At 40.5% G+C, this 18,587-nt stretch overlaps 1 protein-coding gene across 1 annotated transcript in view; it reads left to right on the top strand.

Annotated features, from left to right (window-relative positions):
• The first annotated feature begins 149 nt into the window (after positions 1–149).
• SNX3 (sorting nexin 3) overlaps positions 150–18,587 on the top strand; it is a 43,652-nt gene continuing 25,214 nt past the window's right edge. Inside the window, exon 1 of the mRNA XM_060030137.1 lies at positions 150–311. Within this exon, the coding sequence (XP_059886120.1) occupies positions 150–311 (162 nt within the window). The remainder of the gene's footprint in view (positions 312–18,587) is intronic.

Consider the following 18,587-nt stretch of genomic DNA (forward strand, 5'->3'; position numbering starts at 1 on the left):
CACCCACTCTACGTGCTCGTTCGCCCTGCGACCGCTGCGCGCGAGCCCGGCGTCCCCGCGGCGGGCAGCAGCGGCGGCAGCGGGGTCGGTGGAACGCCGAGGGGGTGGACGGAGCCCGCGGCGGCGGCGGCGGCGGCTGCAGCAGCGAAATGGCGGAGACCGTGGCGGACACCCGGCGGCTGATCACCAAGCCGCAGAACCTGAATGACGCCTACGGGCCTCCCAGCAACTTCCTCGAGATCGATGTGAGCAACCCGCAGACAGTGGGAGTCGGCCGGGGCCGGTTCACCACCTACGAAATCAGGGTCAAGGTGAGGCCGTCTTACTCCCCTACGGAGAGACCCCTCCTGCGGTCCCAGGTGCCCCCAGCCGACCCTGGAGCGCAAACCCTCAAACGGCCAAGGCCGCCTAGGCCGGGGCTCCCGGCTGTCCACGGGCGGGGTCGTGGGCCAGGGCCCTTCTTCGTGTAGGGTTTGGATGGGGGCGGCAGAGTGAGCTGAGCCCAGCGCTGGCACTTGAAGAAGGTACTCGAAGAAGAGGGCGTGGGTTGAGCGCCGCTTGCCCCTCAAGCAGCTGATCTGGGAATGACATCTGAGTTGGAAAGGGGTAGATCTTTCGAGAACACAGCCCTTCATCGAGAAGGGAGCTAGCTGTGACTGAGAAAGGGGGTTTGCGCAAAGTTGAAGTATTTCCGGTTTTCTTTTCCTGGATACTTTTCTCCTAGGTGGCCAAGCCAAGCTGATTGCTTCAGGCCCTTCCCAAGCTACCAAACTCACCTAGGTTGTACGCTTTTCTGAACAGAACCTCATGGGAGTTCACAAAAGCCTGGCAAATTTGGTAGGGCTGAGCCAGGAGAGAACGGTGATTGGAAATGATTGACGTTAGTATTTTGGGCCACCGTCGTGCTAAAGGCTGAGGAGTGGGGAGTGTTGCCTACCTCACAATCAAAACTACCACTGCTTTAAGAAAAGCCTGTTCATTTAGGATTTTGCTCTCCTACTTTTGAGATTTGCACTTCACTGAATGAAGGAATCAGCTGAAGTAGAAACACATTTATAATTTCATAACCAGTATTTGTTGGCAGTAAGAAATTCAGATGATTTGAAAGATGCTAATTGAGAATAGTGCTTCACTTTCACTCTCTAGTTCAGAATTAAAGAATTTCCTCATGTATGGAAGTATCCTTAAAAATTAGTTATGTAAAACGAATCCAGCTGTTAATGACAACAACAAATTACTAAAAATTAAGTGTAAGAATTTGGTTTTAGAGTAATCAAAATTTACATAACAAGTTACTATTAACATTTAAGTGGAGTAATTTCTCATGAACTCACATTTTTTTGTGTGGTAAAATACAGCAAAATTTAACAGCTTAACCATTTTTAACTGTACAGTTTAGTAGTGTTCAGTTTATTCACTGTTGTGAAACTTACTTTAAAAAATGATTTACTTTTCATGTGTTGCTAGAAAAATGTAACAATCGTCAAACTTTAAGATATGAAACGAACAGGTTCATGTTACAAGCCATGGTTGTCTCCCTAAGGATGCGTGGGCCACAAGCAGTCTTGTTACAGTGAAACTGCAAAATTTGAGCTCCAGTGTACCTAGGGAAGTACATTATCACGTAAGCCAAGTGAAAAAAATGAGGCACTTTTTTTTAACTTGGAATGGTTTGGGATTGTCTTAAATATATGGCAGATCGTTCACTAAAAAGAACTTCCTCTTTTACCCTTATTCACTAGCATGTTTTCCTTTATTTCTTGTGCTAAAACAGAGCTTGGTGGTCCTATTTCTAAACTTCCAGAGCTAGTACTTCCTGTCACACAACTGAAGTGGAATCTCCTGCCTACATTTCCTCCATTTAATAACTTTGTGTTTATCATGCTGAGTGCATTATATTAAATGGACTCTAGTAGGATAATTATTTTTAAAAGTTCATCTGATATTTTATTACCAAATAGTTTATGTGACACTTAAAAATAGTGTTTATGGTATGATCATTTGTATTCTGGAGATTAAAATCATTTTTAAGAGTGGTTAATGAGTTAAGGAATTAACAAAGTACACATCTACACTGGTTTGTTAGATTATATACACCAGTTTGTTTTGTGTTAATGACTGTTAAGTCATAAGTCATGTGCCCTCTAAGAAAATGTAATTGAGTTTCTAATGCTTATGAAATGCCATTGGGGATTCTCTTAATAATGTAATGTATTAACTTAAAACTCAGGACACCATATAGTAAGATAGTAGAACTTATTTTAGCAGCATGTGATTTTTGAGAGAAATTAAGGTAGAACTGCCAGGGAGATGGATAGGTAAGTCATTTTGTCATTTTTTTTATTACTACTTTTCTGAACTCTTCCTTCTATCCCTAGCTCCTGCTGCTTGCCTTCTGCTGTTGAATTTGACATGTGGCAAACCATTTTATGTTACAAAGTTTGGGCCCTTAAACTATCTTATAGTTACTGTCTCATTCTAATCTTGAGAAAAATGTTCCATTTTATAGGATCTGATTGAAATTACTCTAATTTACAGAGTAATTTTATCTGGATGGTGGCACTTTAGAATGCAAGTTTCCCAATCTCCATTTATCTTTTGGTTTGAGGATAGTGTTTAAGACTATTAGAATCATTTGATTAATATCTCTGGGCTTTTGAAAATAATTGGTACAGTGGTAATGTTTTTTAAAATTGTTCTAATGGTAGATATAGCAGAGAGCACCATAATGATTAAAGGTTTTTGAAAGCTCAGGGTCTAGAATTATTTTGGCATATTAAAGGGAAGGCTAAAGGTGAGATTCAGTCACTGTTTATGAAGTTTGTGCTATAATGTAACTTTAATTTTCTGGAGATTTTAAGTTAATTAAGGTCTGTTGTACCTGGAGACAACTGTTTTGAATAGGAGTGAAGTTAAGGATCTTTCTTTAGCTCTGAGTTCAAAGAATAGATTTATCATTTATTAGCAGAGTAAGGTGCAGAATCTAAGCTCCACTTCCCCTCTGTAAAATAGGTATGCTAATAATAGTACAGTTGGCCCTCTGAATCTGCTAGTTCCTCATAGGAGGATTCAACCAACCACAGATCTAAAATAATAGAAAAAAATTCCAGAAAGTTCCAAAAAGCAAAACTTGAATTTGCTGCACACTAGCAACTATTTATATAACATTTACATTGTATATTAAGTATTATAAGTAATGTAGAGATGATTTGAAGTAAAAGGGAAGGACTTCCCTGGTGGCACAGTGGTTAAGAATCCGCCTGCCAATGCAAGGGACACAGGTTCGAGCCCTGGTCCGGGAAGATCCCACATGATGCAGAGCAACTAAGCCCGTGTGCCACAACTACTGAGCCTGCACACCACAACTACTGAGTCTGTGCACCACAACTCCTGAGCCTGTGCTCTAGAGCCCACGAGCCACAAGTACTGAGCCCGTGTGCCACAACTACTGAAGCCCACATGCCTAGAGCCCGTGCTCTGCAACAAGAGAAGCCACTGCAATGTGGAAGCCCACGCACTGCAACGAAGAGTAACCCCTGCTCACTGCAACTAGAGGAAGCCCACGTGCAGCAACAAAGACCCAATGCAGCCAAAAATAAATAAATAAATTTATTAAAAAATAAAGTAAAAGGGAGGATGTGTGTAGGTTATATGCAAATACTAAGCCATTTTATATAAGGAACTTGAGCATCTGCAGATTTTAATATGGAGGTGTGTGTGTCTTAGAACCAAATCCCCCGTGGATACTGAGGGATGACTGTACCTACCTCATAGGGATAAATGCCACAATGCACATAAATCTCTTTAGCACAGTGACTGATATATAATAGGCACTCAAAAGTTACCTCTTTCTAAATACAGCTACTTCTAAATTAAAAGTCAGGGGCTTCCCTGGTGGCGCAGTGGTTGAGAGTCCGCCTGCCGATGCAGAGGACACGGGTTCATGCTCCCGTCCAGGAGGATCCTACATGCCGCGGAGCGGCTGGGCCCATGAGGCATGGCCGCTGGGCCTGTGCGTCCGGAGCCTGTGCTCTGCAACGGGAGAGGCCACAGCAGTGAGAGGCCCACGTACCGAAAAAAAAAAAAACAAGTCATTGATCAGCTAACTACATTTTCTATGTTAATGTGCAGTTGAGCTACTAAAATCATTGAATTTTCTTGTCAAGAAACATATATTTTGTGGCATTCCATGTGGGAAGTTGTGATGCCATTCAGAACATAGTAAATTTCACACTTAAGAACAAAAATAATGAATAGAATACTTCATATTTTAAGGTAGTATGTTTCCTATGATTGTACTAGTATTTTTTTCCAGTTTGAGATATAATTGACCTACAAAATTGTATTTGTTTAGGGTGTACAACATAATGATTTGCTATATACATATATATAAATGATTACCACAATAATTTTTTAAATAAATTTATTTATTAATTTACTAACTTTTTGGCTGCAGTGGGTCTTCATTGCTGTGTGCAGGCTTTCTCTAGTTGCGGTGAGCAGGCTTCTTATTGCGGTGGCTTCTCTTGTTGCGGAGCATGGGCTCTAGGCGCACGGGCTTCAGTAGTTGCAGCACGTGGGCTCAGCAGTTGTAGCTCACGGGCTCGAGTGCAGGCTCAGTAGTTGTGGCACACGGGCTTAGTTGCTCCATGGCATGTGGGATTTTCCCAGACCAGGGCTCGAACCCCTGTCTCCTGCATTAGCAGGCGGATTCTTAACCACTGTGCCACCAGGGAAGTCCAATTACCACAATAATTTTAGTTAATATTCATCACTACACATAGTTCTAAAAGAAGCTTTTTGAAATTGAGGCATATTAAAACATAACACTGAATAGTAAAGTTTGCAAATAAACAGTGTGATGAGAAAGATAGTGAAAGTCGCATCTTGACAGTATTTGCCATTCTAAACCTGTATTGGTGATTCTTCTCTGGATGAGTCCTCTCATTTTAAATTGAGAGTCATTAATATCCTGATCAGAAATAAGTTAATTTTTAGACTTGTTTTTAGGATTTATAAGAATCAGTTGTTAAAGGGCCAAAATAGTTTTTAAAGAATCAAGGCATTTTGGAGCCAAAGGACATCTGCAGGATCTGTGTAGCTTTATCAGTTGGCCATGAGATGTTGTCTGATATACATATTTGCTGCCAGCTACAGCTCACCTCCAGGATCTCTATCAGGGAAAGGCATTTTGCTAGCTTTGAAGAGTCTCATCTTACCTAACCCATCCCTTAAGGTGGGGGGAGGGAGGCAGTGGCAATTAAAAAGTAGCCCTGTTATATTGTGTTAAGGGAGTCTGTTCTATGTTGTTCATTTTGACAAATAAGGGAACCAAGGCACAGAAAGTTGTCTCTATCCCAAAGTAAATTATCTAACTAGTGTCAGAGCCAGGGTTGGATTTGAAGTATTCTGGTCCTGGGTCAGAATTGCTTCACAGCTACAGTTAATTGAATTTAAAACAATACATTAAAACCTTTGTTATCTACTGCCTAGTGTTGGGTAACCCTCAAGTGTCTGAACCTTTAGAAGGAAATCCCAGTGTTGGCACCCTTGAGACCTGAGAGTTGACTCTTCAGTAATCCACAGTAGATAAGATGCACCCAGGAAGAATAAATAGTTTAAAAGAGCTTACTGTTGAATTCTGTGCTATGATGAGATGACCTGAAGAAAAAGTGTGTTGCTTGGCTTTCTCATGTTATGTTAAAGCTGAAAAGTGAGGGGATTTTTCACTTGAGTACCTGCTCTGTTCAATGGACTTTGCTATATATAGTATAATTTGATCTTTGTGGTAACCAAGCAGAGCAGATGATATCTTTGTTTTGCAAATGTGAAAGGTGAAGTCACTCTTGGTCCTCATCTATTGTCCTTCCTTCATCCTTATTTCAGTCCTGCTGAACTACTTGTATCTCCCAAGGAAGCTGACTGGTATCCAGGCCTTTGCACACACTTCCTCCTCTGTTAAAAAGTCTTCCTTTAGCAGCCTCATCTATCATTACTTATCCTGCAGGACTCAGCCTTGATTTTACCTTTTTAGAGATTTTGCTGATCCCTGGAATCTAGACTGGATTTCCTTCCTGGGTGCCCTTGTAGCCCTATTAGGATTAAGTCTGTTTGCTTGTCTGCAGCTTCCTTTAGTTCCTGTTTCTTCTACTCTAACCTCCTAGAGGACAGGGCCTGTCATGATCACCCTTACTCAACACCTGACATTGTGCTTGGCATGCAGTGGATTCTCCGGAATAAATGAAGTTTAGGGAGGTTAAGTAACTTGTCCAAAATCACAGCTATTAAATAGCAGAACTAGGATTTAAATGTATATTTTCTGACCTTCAGAGCCCTTTTTCTTCCACCCTCACTGAACATTCAGATCACCTGGAGCACTTCCGAAACCCTTTAGATTCTCTTTTAATTGGGTTGGGGTGGGATTTGGGAAGTGGCAATTTAAAAAGCACCCCAGCAAGGCCACCTTACTGATATGCAGCAAGGATTATCCCTGGTGGCACCAAGCTTTCTGTCTCTGAGAAATGACAGGTAGCAGAGAAGTATGAAAAAAAAAAATATGGAGCCACAATGGTTGGTAGCCTTGATGAGTTTTTTAAAAAGGCAAATTCTGGGGGGAAAAAAAGAAAGAAGAAGCAGATCCTTACAGCAAAGAGGAAAACCAGTGATATTTGCCAAAGATGAAAACTATTTTTAGAGGGGAGACAGTTTAGATACTAAGCTGAAAGCATGCCAGCAGCTTAGCTTTGGGGGAAGAAGGGAAGGCATTGACTACATTCAGCCAAGCCAGATCTTTTCGCCCCTGTCTTGCACCATCCATGTCTATATCCGTGTGTAATAATCATGAAAGTAAGCCAGAAATCAGGAAGAGACAAAATATCTATCCACTTAAAAAATCTTTATATTTTATTAATATTCCCACTCTATACCTTTAAAGTGGAAAATCTACAAGTGCTTAATTTTTAGCTGTTTTGGTGATTCCATGAGAGATTTTTCATCTCCTCACCTTCACAATCATGCTTACAAAAAAAAAAAAGGATTGAACTGTTACTTTTAGATACTTCTATGTTTGTACCATATTCTGCTTCCATGTAAGCAGAGCCAGCAATTTTTTGAGTATTAGATAAGAAAGATGGTGTCCAAGAAAAGCAATACTGTAATCTTGGTACTGCTGTTTACTGATTTCTTAGTTAAATGACTTAAAGCTCTCAGCCAAAGTTCTACTTCTTTTAAAGAAATATTTAGCTTAGAATCTAGGAAATTAGACAGGGTAGTAAAATGTGACATATGCTGTAGTTTGCCAGAAAGCTTGTATCAATTAAGATACAGTTTGGACTGGTCTCACAGAGACCTCAAAAAATGAGTTTATTTTTTTCTTGTGAAGAAGTCTCTAGCAGTCCAGGGCTGGTATTGTGACTATCAGCTCCCAGTATCACATCCATATTCTAGCCAAGGGGAAGGCATATTCCTGCCCCATTGCCACATTTGGCTAAAAAGGAAGCTGGAATTTAGTCTAGCTGGGCAGCCATATGAAGAAAGGAGGAACAGACACTGTTCTCTGCTTCACCACGGTGGCAAATAAGTGATTGGGATCAGCCTTCTAGGGTATGGCTCTAGCAACATTCTGATCATGTCTCTTGATTCTTTCCTTTGCTGATGACTGAAATTTCAGTGTTTAGAGAAAGTTCATTTGATTTGTAAGAAATAAAATTTGAGCTCCCATTTTGACATTCTTAAATGTGAATAAGTTTCCATCCCTTCCTGAGAAAATTTTGGTGAGTAGAGAAAGGAAGCACGCATGAAGACATGGCGTATTGATAGAGGTATATCATGGGGTTGAGTTTGGTTTAGAGGTACTGAAAATAGATGATTAACATTTTTTGGCCTTCAGTGACTTTAAAACTATAGGCGGTTTTACCTAGGACCAGCGTTTTAGCTGATGACATTGAATGATGGAGTATATTGTTTGAGCCACCTAAGTAAGTGAGGTCAATGTCTCTTACCAGAGAATCATAGGAAGACTTTAAATTATTTTAATAAAATTACTTAGTGCCTAACAATATTGGAATGGTCACTTTCTAAATTCTTTGCCCTCTAGACTTTGATTTTATCAATGATGTAGCATCTCAGTTTCCTTGGCTTTCCTAAAATTATTCCACACCTGCCACCTACAGCTTGTTTGCTTTCTGTTTTTTCCATTCCTGTCCTTGTGGTATGAGCTTCTCTGTTCTGTAGGAAGTTTGGGCATTCTAATCCACAGAGAGGAACAAAGGAGCCTCAAAGCTCCCCTTCTCGTGTCTAGTTCTCAGTATCTCCTCTCTTGCCATGCAATTATTGATCATCTTCAGGTGGAAATAGAAGCAGATAAAAATCTTGTTGGCTAGGCATACTTCTGTGTATCACCAGATCTTTGTTTAAATTTACACTCAAATATTACCTCCATATTATATAACTGAGAACATTCTTAAGACACTAATCACTCTAGAGCAGGGATCAGCAAGCTATGGGCTTCCCTGTTTTTGTAAAGTTTTATTAGAACACAGCACACCTTGTAATGTTCTGTTTACATAGTATTTATGACTACTTTCGCACTGAAAGGGCAGAGTTTAGTAGTTGCAAGAGCCTAAAATATTTACTGTCTTGCCATCTGAGAAAAAGGCTGCCAATCCCTGGTCTAAATTTTATGTAGCATTGAAGTATTGGAAATCAAAAGCACTTGGAGAATCTTATTTTCAAAACATGAGACTTTGAAAAAAACATTCAATTAGAATGCCAGCAGTAAATGATGGAGGAAATGGTAGTTAAATATAACACTGCTAGTTAGGTTTTTTTCCTTAGACATTCATCAAATACCAATAGGATTTCAAAGCATAGTCCTATTCTTCGGTGCTGAATGGAAATATTAGATGCCATTTTTTCCTTCTGAAGGTCCTGTTTTTGCAAAGACACAATCTAACTTTGTGAGTTATTAGATTACATCTACTATTCATATTAAGGCCAAGCACAAGGATTTTTAGTTTATAAAATTAATTTTCCTACTTGAAGCCTTTCATAAACTCCTTTGAATAACTACTTAGAGTTGGTGCTGATAAAAACTGTTAAGCAGCTGGTTCATGGTAGTTGAGGTTCAGTCAATAAACCAGTGGCAAAACTGAAGATGGTGCCTGACAAAACTATAGTCAGTTCTAGCCAGGATTGGGGTTTGGATATTTTTCAGCTCAGAAGTAATTTTTCATGCCATATCATCATTTAATGTTTTGTGTTCTTACATGGTAACTCTCTACGTATTATGGCAGTATACCATTATTAAATGATTAAATTAGTATTGGTTGAACTATTGACGTGGGTAAGTTTAATGTCTGAGTTGTAGAAAGGGGTTAAGTTGAAAGTTGAGGAACTGTAATATTAGCTCTCAAAACGGGACAACATAGTAAATTGGTAAAATTTTTATCTTCGTTTAAAGGGTAGTTGATGTTGATACACTGAAGTTGAAATAAATTATAGAGCTTTTTGCTAAGATGTTAGGATATGGTTCATATCTGTACTCTGTGTATTTGCCCAGTTTTATTCTCTCAAGATTCTAATCTAACTAAATTTCTTTTTAGATTTAACTTGACATTTGAGTAGCTCCTGTGGGCCAGTTGTTTTATTGAGCACTTGGAATGCTAAGTTTAATAAGACATGGTTGCTGCATTTAGCAAGTTCACACCAACCTGAAACAGGACTAGACGTTTTCTTTTATCAGTTTTCCCTAAAAGTGTCCAATAAATGAACATTTATGAACCACCTACTACATCCCAGACACTGTGCTAACATATGTCTTGCCCTTAAAGGCAAGAAACTTATAGACTGGAGGTAGGGAGGTAGGTCAATTCAATTCAGTTCAATTCAGTTCAATGTAATGGTACTACTTGGTGAAGATAGTCATAATGTGCAGTAGGAACCCAAGCCTGCATGAGGGACCGGGGGTGTAAGGCAGAATGGGCCGGGAATGTTCTAGGCAGAGAGAGCAGCTGTCTTTTCCGTCCTTCACTGCCAACATCTGATGTCAATAACCTGCCAAAGTCACACAGTATTAATACTGGATTCTGACCACTTTATGCCCTGGGACCCCTTGTTACTGTCTGGCTCGTACATCTTTCTCTACCTCTTTATTTATGGTTTGTTTTGTTTTAAGCATCTCTTGGGCAATTGCTATATCTCAGGCAGTATGGTAGGCACTTTCTTCTGTGTTTTCTTTGATATAGTTTTAGTTATCTGACTGCCTCTTCTTAGAAACTATAATGACTCTCATTTCCAGTTACAACAGATCATAGAAATAAACCAGGGTCATTCTTACTTAACAGTAGTCATTTCCTTTATCAGCCTGATCATGCTTTGTAATATAGCCAAGAAAGTTTACCTGCTGCCCTCCTCCCAAACCTAACCCAAATGACCTTATTTATTCCTCCTTGCAAAAGCTCATCCAGATATATATACATTGTATAGGCTGGTTTTCCCACTAACCAATATTGTATCAGTTGCATAACAAACCACCCCAAAACTTAATGATATAAAACAGTGATTTATTTCCATCCATTCTGTGGTTTGGCTGGGCAGTTTCTCTGCTAGTTTTTGCCTGTGCTCTCCAGCTTTTGAGCTGGAGATTTGGCATGTCTGGCATTTGATGGCATGTCTGGCTATCCCCTGGGGTGCCTCATTCTCTTCTATATGGCTTCATTCTCCAGTAGGCTATACTGGCTTCCTTATATGGCAGTCTTAGAATAGCATTCCAAGAGAATGAAGATAGAAAGTTGCAAGACCTTTTGAGTTTTAGGCTCTGAAACTTGCTTGTCACTTCTACCACATTCTGTTGGTCAAAGCAAGTCATAAAGCTAGTCTAGATTCAAATAGACTCCACCTCTCAGATGGAAGGTTCTTCAAAGAATTTGTGGCAACATTTATTTACCACACATTACTTGTTAGGGACCTCCAGATGTCATAGTTGGTGGCACCTGTGGCTTGGGTGATTGTGAGAGCAGAATAACAATTCCTCAAAGATTTCTACTCCCTAATAACTAGAACCTGTGAATATGTTACCTTACATATGTTACCTTTGGAGATAATAATCAAATTAAGGATCTTGAGATGGATTGGTTGTCTTGGATTATCTGGGTGGGTCCAGTATAATCACAAGGGTCCTTGTAAGTGAAACAGGCAGGAGAGTCAGTTACAGAAGATGTGACAATGGAAGCAGAGATTGGAGTGATCTTATTGCTGACTTTGAAGATGGAAGAAAGGACCATGAGCTGAAGAATGCAGGTAGCCTCCAGAATCTAGATAAGACAAGGAAACAAATCTCTCCTAGATCTTCCAGAAGGAATGCAGCCCTAGTGACATCTTGATTTAGCCCATTGAGACTCATTTCAGGCTTCTGACCACCAAAACTGTGAGATAATAAATTTGTGTTGTTTTAAGCTACTAAGCTTGTGGTAATTTGTTAAAGCAGCAATAGGAAGCTAGTAAGAATGACATGCCGCTGTCCTAAAGATCATTTCCAACAGAAGGAATCACTGTAGACTCACTCCAAGAGAATGAGAGTCAGTGGGGACTGGGGCTCAGCCTGACTCTGAGCTTTGGTCATAGGCCACACAGCCGTATCTTTCTTTTCTCCATCAGAATCTAGCACCATCAGCTCTCATTATCCCTTGCCTTCTAGTCTGCCAAGGTGTTTTACCAAAGGCATAGAAAAATATTTTTTCTCATGGAAAAAGTTAAGCGTGTTACTTAATAGCCTGTAGAGGATTAGTTTTCCAGACTATAGAGAAAATTACTAAAAGACTGTCACTTTGGCTGTCCAGGTGTAGGTCAAGATTAACAGTGCATTTTTTTAAAAGTATTGAGCATATGAGGAAGAACCACCTAATCTTTGATACAGTTGTTTACCCTTGCTGTTGCCTTTGTATGAGAGAGGGCTAACTTCTGAGACTAGAAAAGTGTAAAATAATGTTGTAGGTGATGAATACCTTAGGTTATTGGCTCTTGATTAAAACTTAGAAAAGATTTCATACTCTATTGTAAGGCCTTTGACCCTCCATAATTCCAAGCAAAGTCTTAAAGCAAAAGTATCTTCCATTCACTGCACACCTTAGGAGAAAAGTATTTTGACTATTGCAACTTGTGATTCTAGGTCTCAAAGTCTAAAATATATTTAAGGATTTCAAACAGTGAATGTATAACTGAATAATTTCTTCTGATGTCACACGATTTTTTATGTTTCTATTTTGAGAAGAAACCTGAACCTTAACTTGAGGCAGTCATTCAAAATGAACAAAAACAATCTTTTAAAACACCCACGTCCATTTGTGACAGAATAGGTTTTAAAAATCGAACTTAAAAGATTATGAAGCATATAAAAATATGTATGAAATATGTATGGTACCCAGAGCTTCTTTATGAAGAAGGTTCAAGAATGTCAAAGCTAACAGAGCATTGTAGAAGGATTATAATTATATAGGATCTGATCAAACTTTAATAAAATTAAGAAAAGCTTTATAGGTTGAAGTAGGACATCAGTTATGGATATACTTCAGTGGATTATTTAGAACTAATATGTTCTTTGATCTGCTTTTCTCTAGAACTTTTGATACTCTTTGTCTAAATCTGCTTTAATACAGTAGCCATTAGCTATATTGGGCTATTTAAAGTTTTAGACTCAGACTACCAGACATATCTTTGTCCAGTTTTCCTTGGAATTCAGATTGACTTGTTTGACTTGTCTTTAGTTGACTATAATTGATATTGGCCTCAAATATACAGGATGGCTCATATATGAAGGGACCAGTGCACCCAGGGCTTTTTCTCCTGAGGTTTTGTTTTGTTTTGCTTTTTACCTTTTTGCCCTGTCTCTCTGTGTTTCTGGTCAGTGGTCACTCACAATCTGGTCACTGTTAACCCCTGTGCCAAACTCTAGGTGTGACTGACTGCAGACACACCCCATTCTTTACTGATTGAGAGAGAGAAATTTTCTTAATTTCTCTCTTTTAACCAAACAAAGGTTAGAGACTTATTTTCTTTTTTTTTTCTAAGTTGCCCAAGAGGCAAGGTTTTTTCTTTTTAATAAATTTATTTATTTTTGGCTGCATCGGCTCTTCGTTGCTGCGCGTGGGCTTTCTCTAGTTGCTGCAAGCCAGGTCTACTCTTCATTGCAGTGCGCGGGCTTCTCATAGCAGTGGCTTCTCTTGTTGCAGAGCACAGGCTCTAGGTGCGCAGGCTTCAGTAGTTGTGGCTCGCGGGCTCTAGAGTGCAGGCTCAGTAGTTGTGGCGCACAGGCTCAGTTCCTCCGTGGCATGTGGGATCTTCCCAGACCAGGGCTTGAATCCATGTCCCCTGCATTGGCAGGTGGAATCTTTTTTTTTTTTTTTTTTGCGGTATGCGGGCCTCTCACTGTTGTGGCCTCTCCCGTTGCGGAGCACAGGCTCCAGACGCGCAGGCTCAGTGGCCATGGCTCACGGGCCCAGCCGCTCCGCGGCATGTGGGATCCTCCCGGACTGGGGCACGAACCCGTGTCCCCTGCATCGGCAGGCGGACTCTCAACCACTGCGCCACCAGGGAAGCCCCCAAGCAGGCGGAATCTTAACCACTGCCAGCAGGTAAGTCCGACTTATTTTCTTGATAGGATCATTTTATTACTTTAGGAAATTGAGTATCATGTGGTTTCAGAGACATCTTAGCAGTTTTTTGATGTCAGTATTGCTAGAAATTCTATATTCTATGCCAGAGTCTGCAGAGAAATTTTGTTTTAATTCCTAGTTGCTGTTATTTACTATTGTTATTTCCTATACTTGCTCTGACATTACATTTTGTTTCTCTCACTCTCCATCCATTCCTTTATAGGGTTCCCTGGTGTTATTCCACCAACAGAAGACCTGACACATATCTCATTTTCTTTTTGGGTTTTGACTGATAGGTCTATCATAGTGTTTAAGTTTTCCTCTCAAGGAAGCTAGACTTCTCTCCCAGTTGATCTAAACATCTGGGCAGTCTTTCCCAACCTAGTGATGGTAGAAGAGAACTGGAGGCGGACTTAGTATTATGTGTGTTGGGGGTAGAGGAACAAAACTTTGAGTACTTATGTACCATGGACTTCCATTCTTTTAGAGTCTACTAATTTTTTTGTTATTTGGGAGATAACGTTTAACAAATTCTAAGTGTTTAACACTTGAACTATGGACATGAATCCATATCCCAGTTTTGCCCTACCTGCTAATTGAGTGTGCTTGATCAATTAACCCCTCTGAACTTTTTGTCCATCCTAAGATTAGAGTGTTAGGATCTTCCTCAGAATTACATGAGAATTAAATGACGTGTGTTATGGACTTTAAATACTATCTTGTTTATTTGATATTAGCCGCTGCTGTTATTATCTGAGAGTTGGCTCCAGCTTTCTATTTATTGCACTGTCAAAAAGGAGAAGAAAGCGCTGATTTCAGCAAATGATTAGTTTTAAGAACCCATTACTCATTCTCTTATAGAATGTATTATTTTAAACATTCTTATAGAATGTATTATTATTTGGCAATAGATGGTAGTGATGGTTGCACAACAATGTGAATGTACTTAATGCTACAGAACTCTGTACACTTAAAACTGCACACTTTGGGGCTTCCCTGGTGGCGCAGTGGTTGAGAGTTCCCCTGCCGATGCAGGGGACACGGGTTCGTGCCCCGGTCTAGGAAGATCCCACATGCCACAGAGCGGCTGGGCCCGTGAGCCATGGCCGCTGAGCCTGCGTGTCCGGAGCCTGTGCTCCGCAACGGGAGAGGCCACGACAGTGAGAGGCCCACGTACCGCAAAAAAAAAATTATCATAAATGCAGTACCTTAAAATATTACCTTAACAGTTTCTATAAGTCAGAGGTCTGGGCATGGCTTAGCTCGGCCCTTTGCTCAGGTCTCACAAGGCCTACAGTCAGGGGTTGGCCAAGGTTTTGGTCACATGTGAGGGTTGGGATTCTTTCCAGGCTCACAGAATTGGCAGAATTCATTTTCTTGGAGGTTATAGAATTTATAGTAGCCTTCCTCTTCAAGGCTAGTCAGACTATCTCTTTGGTCTAAGAGGAACTAAAGCCCTCTTTTAAGGGACTCACCTGATTTAAGTCAAACCCATCCCCCCAAAATCTCCCTTTTGATGAACTCAAAGTCAAAATGATTAGGGACTTTAATTCCATTTGCAAAATTCTTTCACTTTGTCAGAGAATGTAATCTAATCATTGAAGTGACATCCATAAGACTCACCCACACCTAAAAGGAGGTGTGTACACCATGGGGTGGGAATTTGGGGGGCCATGTCAGAATTCTGTCTACTACGCTAGGTACAGAATTATTTGTTGTTGTGTTTTCTTTCAACATTCTGAATATTCCACTGCTTCCTGGTCCCCATTGTTTCAGGGGGAAGTCAGCTGTTAATCTTATTGTGGGGGATTGGGGGGTATGTGATGAATCATTTTTCTCTTGCTACTTTCAAAATTTTCTGCTTGTCTTTGTCTTTAAACACTCTGACCATGATGTATATAGAGTCTTTTTATGTTTCTCCTACTTGGAATTCATTGAGCTTCTTGGATGTGCAGATTAAAGATATTAGTCAAATTTGGCAAGTTTTCAGTCATTATTTATTCTCTTTGTCTCATTCTGAGACTCCCGTTTCACCTGTGTTGGTATGCTTGGTGGAGTCTCACAGGTCTCTGAGACTGCTTTTTTTTTCGTTTTTTTTTTTCCTGTATATTCTTCAGAATAGAAAAGTTGGTTGATCTGTCTTCAGATTTGTTGATTCTCTTGTCTGCCAGTTCAGATCTGCTGTTGAGCCCCTCCAGTGAATTTTTCATTGCAGTTATTGTACTTTTCAACTCCAGAATTCCAATTTGGTTCTTTTTTATAATCTCTTTTTGTTGAGATTCTCTGTTCATTGAGTCATTGTCATCATACTTTGAATTCTGTAAGTATGGCTTCCTTTGGTTCTTTGAACATATTTGTGATAGCTGCTTTGAAATTCTTGTCAGCTTAGTCCAACAACTGAACACCCTCGGAGACAAGTTTCTATTGACTGTTTTCACCCCCATACGGGTTACACTTACTTGTTTCTTTGCATGTTTTATAATTATTTTGTTAAACCAAGCATTTTAGATGATACATTTTAGAGACTATTGAGCTAGATCACCTCTTGGCTTTCCTCCCAGGGGAGCTCTGATGCTATATCTTTATTTTTTTTAAGGACTTGCCTGTACTAAGTCTGTAGTTTGCAGTTGCTGATGTTTTTCTTCTCTCTCTCTCTCTCTCTCTCTCTCTCTCTCTCTCTCTCTCCCTCTCTCTGTGTGTGTGTGTGTGTGTGTGTGTGTGTGTGTGTGTGTGTGTGTTTTAAGCCTGGCTTCCTAGAGGGTCACCCTTGGATCAGGACTGCTTTAGTGGTCAGACAGTGACTGTTCAGAGGTTCTGCATAAACACCTTGAGCTAGTAAGGCTTCTGCCCTTTGCTAGTGTGTGTGTTTGTATGTAGGTTGGGGAATTGAAAGTATAAGCCAGGTTACAAGTTTGTTTCAGCTTTCACTTCGTGCCAAGTCTTCTCATGTCTTTATCTCTCCTGTATCTCTGAAAGACCTCATATTCCGTTACAGATGTATGGATAATGCAGGTCCTCACCATTCTTTTCTGAGCTTGCATACAGCTTTGTGCAAGCACATAGCCTTTCAGACCATCAGGGGTAAGTGAGAGCTTATCAAGGCCTGTCATTGCTGTGCCATTCTCAGGATACCCCTGCTAAAATTCTGGCAAGTCTGCTGATTTGTTTCTTGCCCCAGTCAGTACTGCAACCTTGGACTACTGCAGTATTGGCCTTCCCCAATTGTTTGTTTGCCACCAAGATCACTATTGTTAACAACACCCCTGTATATGGAACTTTTCTGCATTCTACTCTTGATCAGTGATCTGTGTCCCTCTAGCAGCAATGGTGCTGGTTTGCACAGGTTGCCTCACTGGTAGAACTACTGGTTTTATATTTGATTTTTTTGGAGGGAGAGAGTTTACCAAGCTCCTTACCCCACCATTCCAGCAGTTCCACCCTTATCTTTTTACATTTGTTGACTGAAAAAAAAAAAAAAAAAAAAAGCACAACCTGAAAGATGAGAACTATGGTTTATTCTGCAGACTTGCTGAAGACTTAAGCCCGGGAGGCAGCCTCTCAGATAGCTCTGAGGGACTGTTCCAAAGAGGTAAGGGAGGAGCTAGGATACATAGGAGTTTTTGCAACAAATACCAGGTAGTTGGAACATCAAAAGATTAATAAAGACAAACAGACAGCAGGTTAATGAATTTAGCGCTTTTTATGTATGGGAAGATGCAAGAGTCTGGGCTCATTGAAATCATTCCTTTGATATGCACCTTAACTATCTAGGACCAGTATCCTGTTTTTCTCCATCCTGAATCCCTTGAGGGTGCACAGTGTGAGGGGGTGGAGTGGAGGGCCGGCTGCAGTGGCTGATGGTTTGATGGCCTCAACATCCTTTGCTTCTGATATGGCAGGTGACATTTTTAGTCCACACATTACACCTTTCTTTTAGGTTCCATATTTTAAAGAAACAACGTTTTACGCATTATGGGGTTTTTTAAAAATTTATTTATTTTATTTTTGGCTCCGTTGGGTCCTCGTTGCTGTGCACGGGCCCTCTCTAGCTGTGGTGAGCAGGGGCCACTCCCTGCCGTGGCGCGGGCATCCCACCGCAGTGGCCTCCCCTGCTGCGGAGCACGGGCTCCAGGCACACGGGCCTCAGTAGTCGTGGTGCATGGGCTTCAGTAGTTGTGGCTCACGGACTCTAGGGTGCAGGCTCAGCAGCTGTGGTGCTCGGGCCCAGCTGTTCCGCCGCATGTAGGATCCTCCCGGACTAGGGATGAACCCGTGTCCCCTGCATTGGCTGGCAAACTCCCAACCACTGAACCACCAGGGAAACTCTCCTTTTTTTTTTTGGTATTTTTTTTTAAACTATTTTTTTTAAGTACTCTTTTTTTCTTTTTGAATTTTAAAATTTTATTTTTTTTATACAGCAAGTTCTTATTAGTTATCCATTTTATACATATTAGTGTATATATGTCAATAAAAGTTTTTTTAACTTTTATTTTATATTGGAGTATAGTTGATTTACAGTGTTGTGTTAGTTCATATTATTATGTTTTAATGTTAATTTATGGGTGCTCAGAAGCACTTGTTATGCAGTGTTTAAATATTTTTAAAAGCCTCTTAACCAAGTATTACTTAGCTCTTTGCACATAGTAGTTGTTGAACTGTTTATTAAATGTTTAGTAGATTTTTAAAAAATTATTTATTTTTGGCCATGTCGGGTCTTAGTTGCAGTGTGCAGGCTCTTCATTGCAGCATGTGGGCTTCTCTCTAGTTGTGGCGTATGGGCTCCAGAGTGCGTGGGCTCTGTAGTTGAGGCAGACGGGCTCTCTAGTTGTGGCACACAGGCTTAGTTTCCCCGCGGCATGTGGGATCTTAGTTCCGCAGCCAGGGATCAAACCAACGTCCCCTGCATTGGAAGGTGGATTCTTAACCACTGGACCACCA

Source organism: Delphinus delphis, chromosome 14, assembly GCF_949987515.2.
Source record: "Delphinus delphis chromosome 14, mDelDel1.2, whole genome shotgun sequence".
NCBI classification, from domain to species: Eukaryota; Metazoa; Chordata; class Mammalia; order Artiodactyla; family Delphinidae; genus Delphinus; species Delphinus delphis.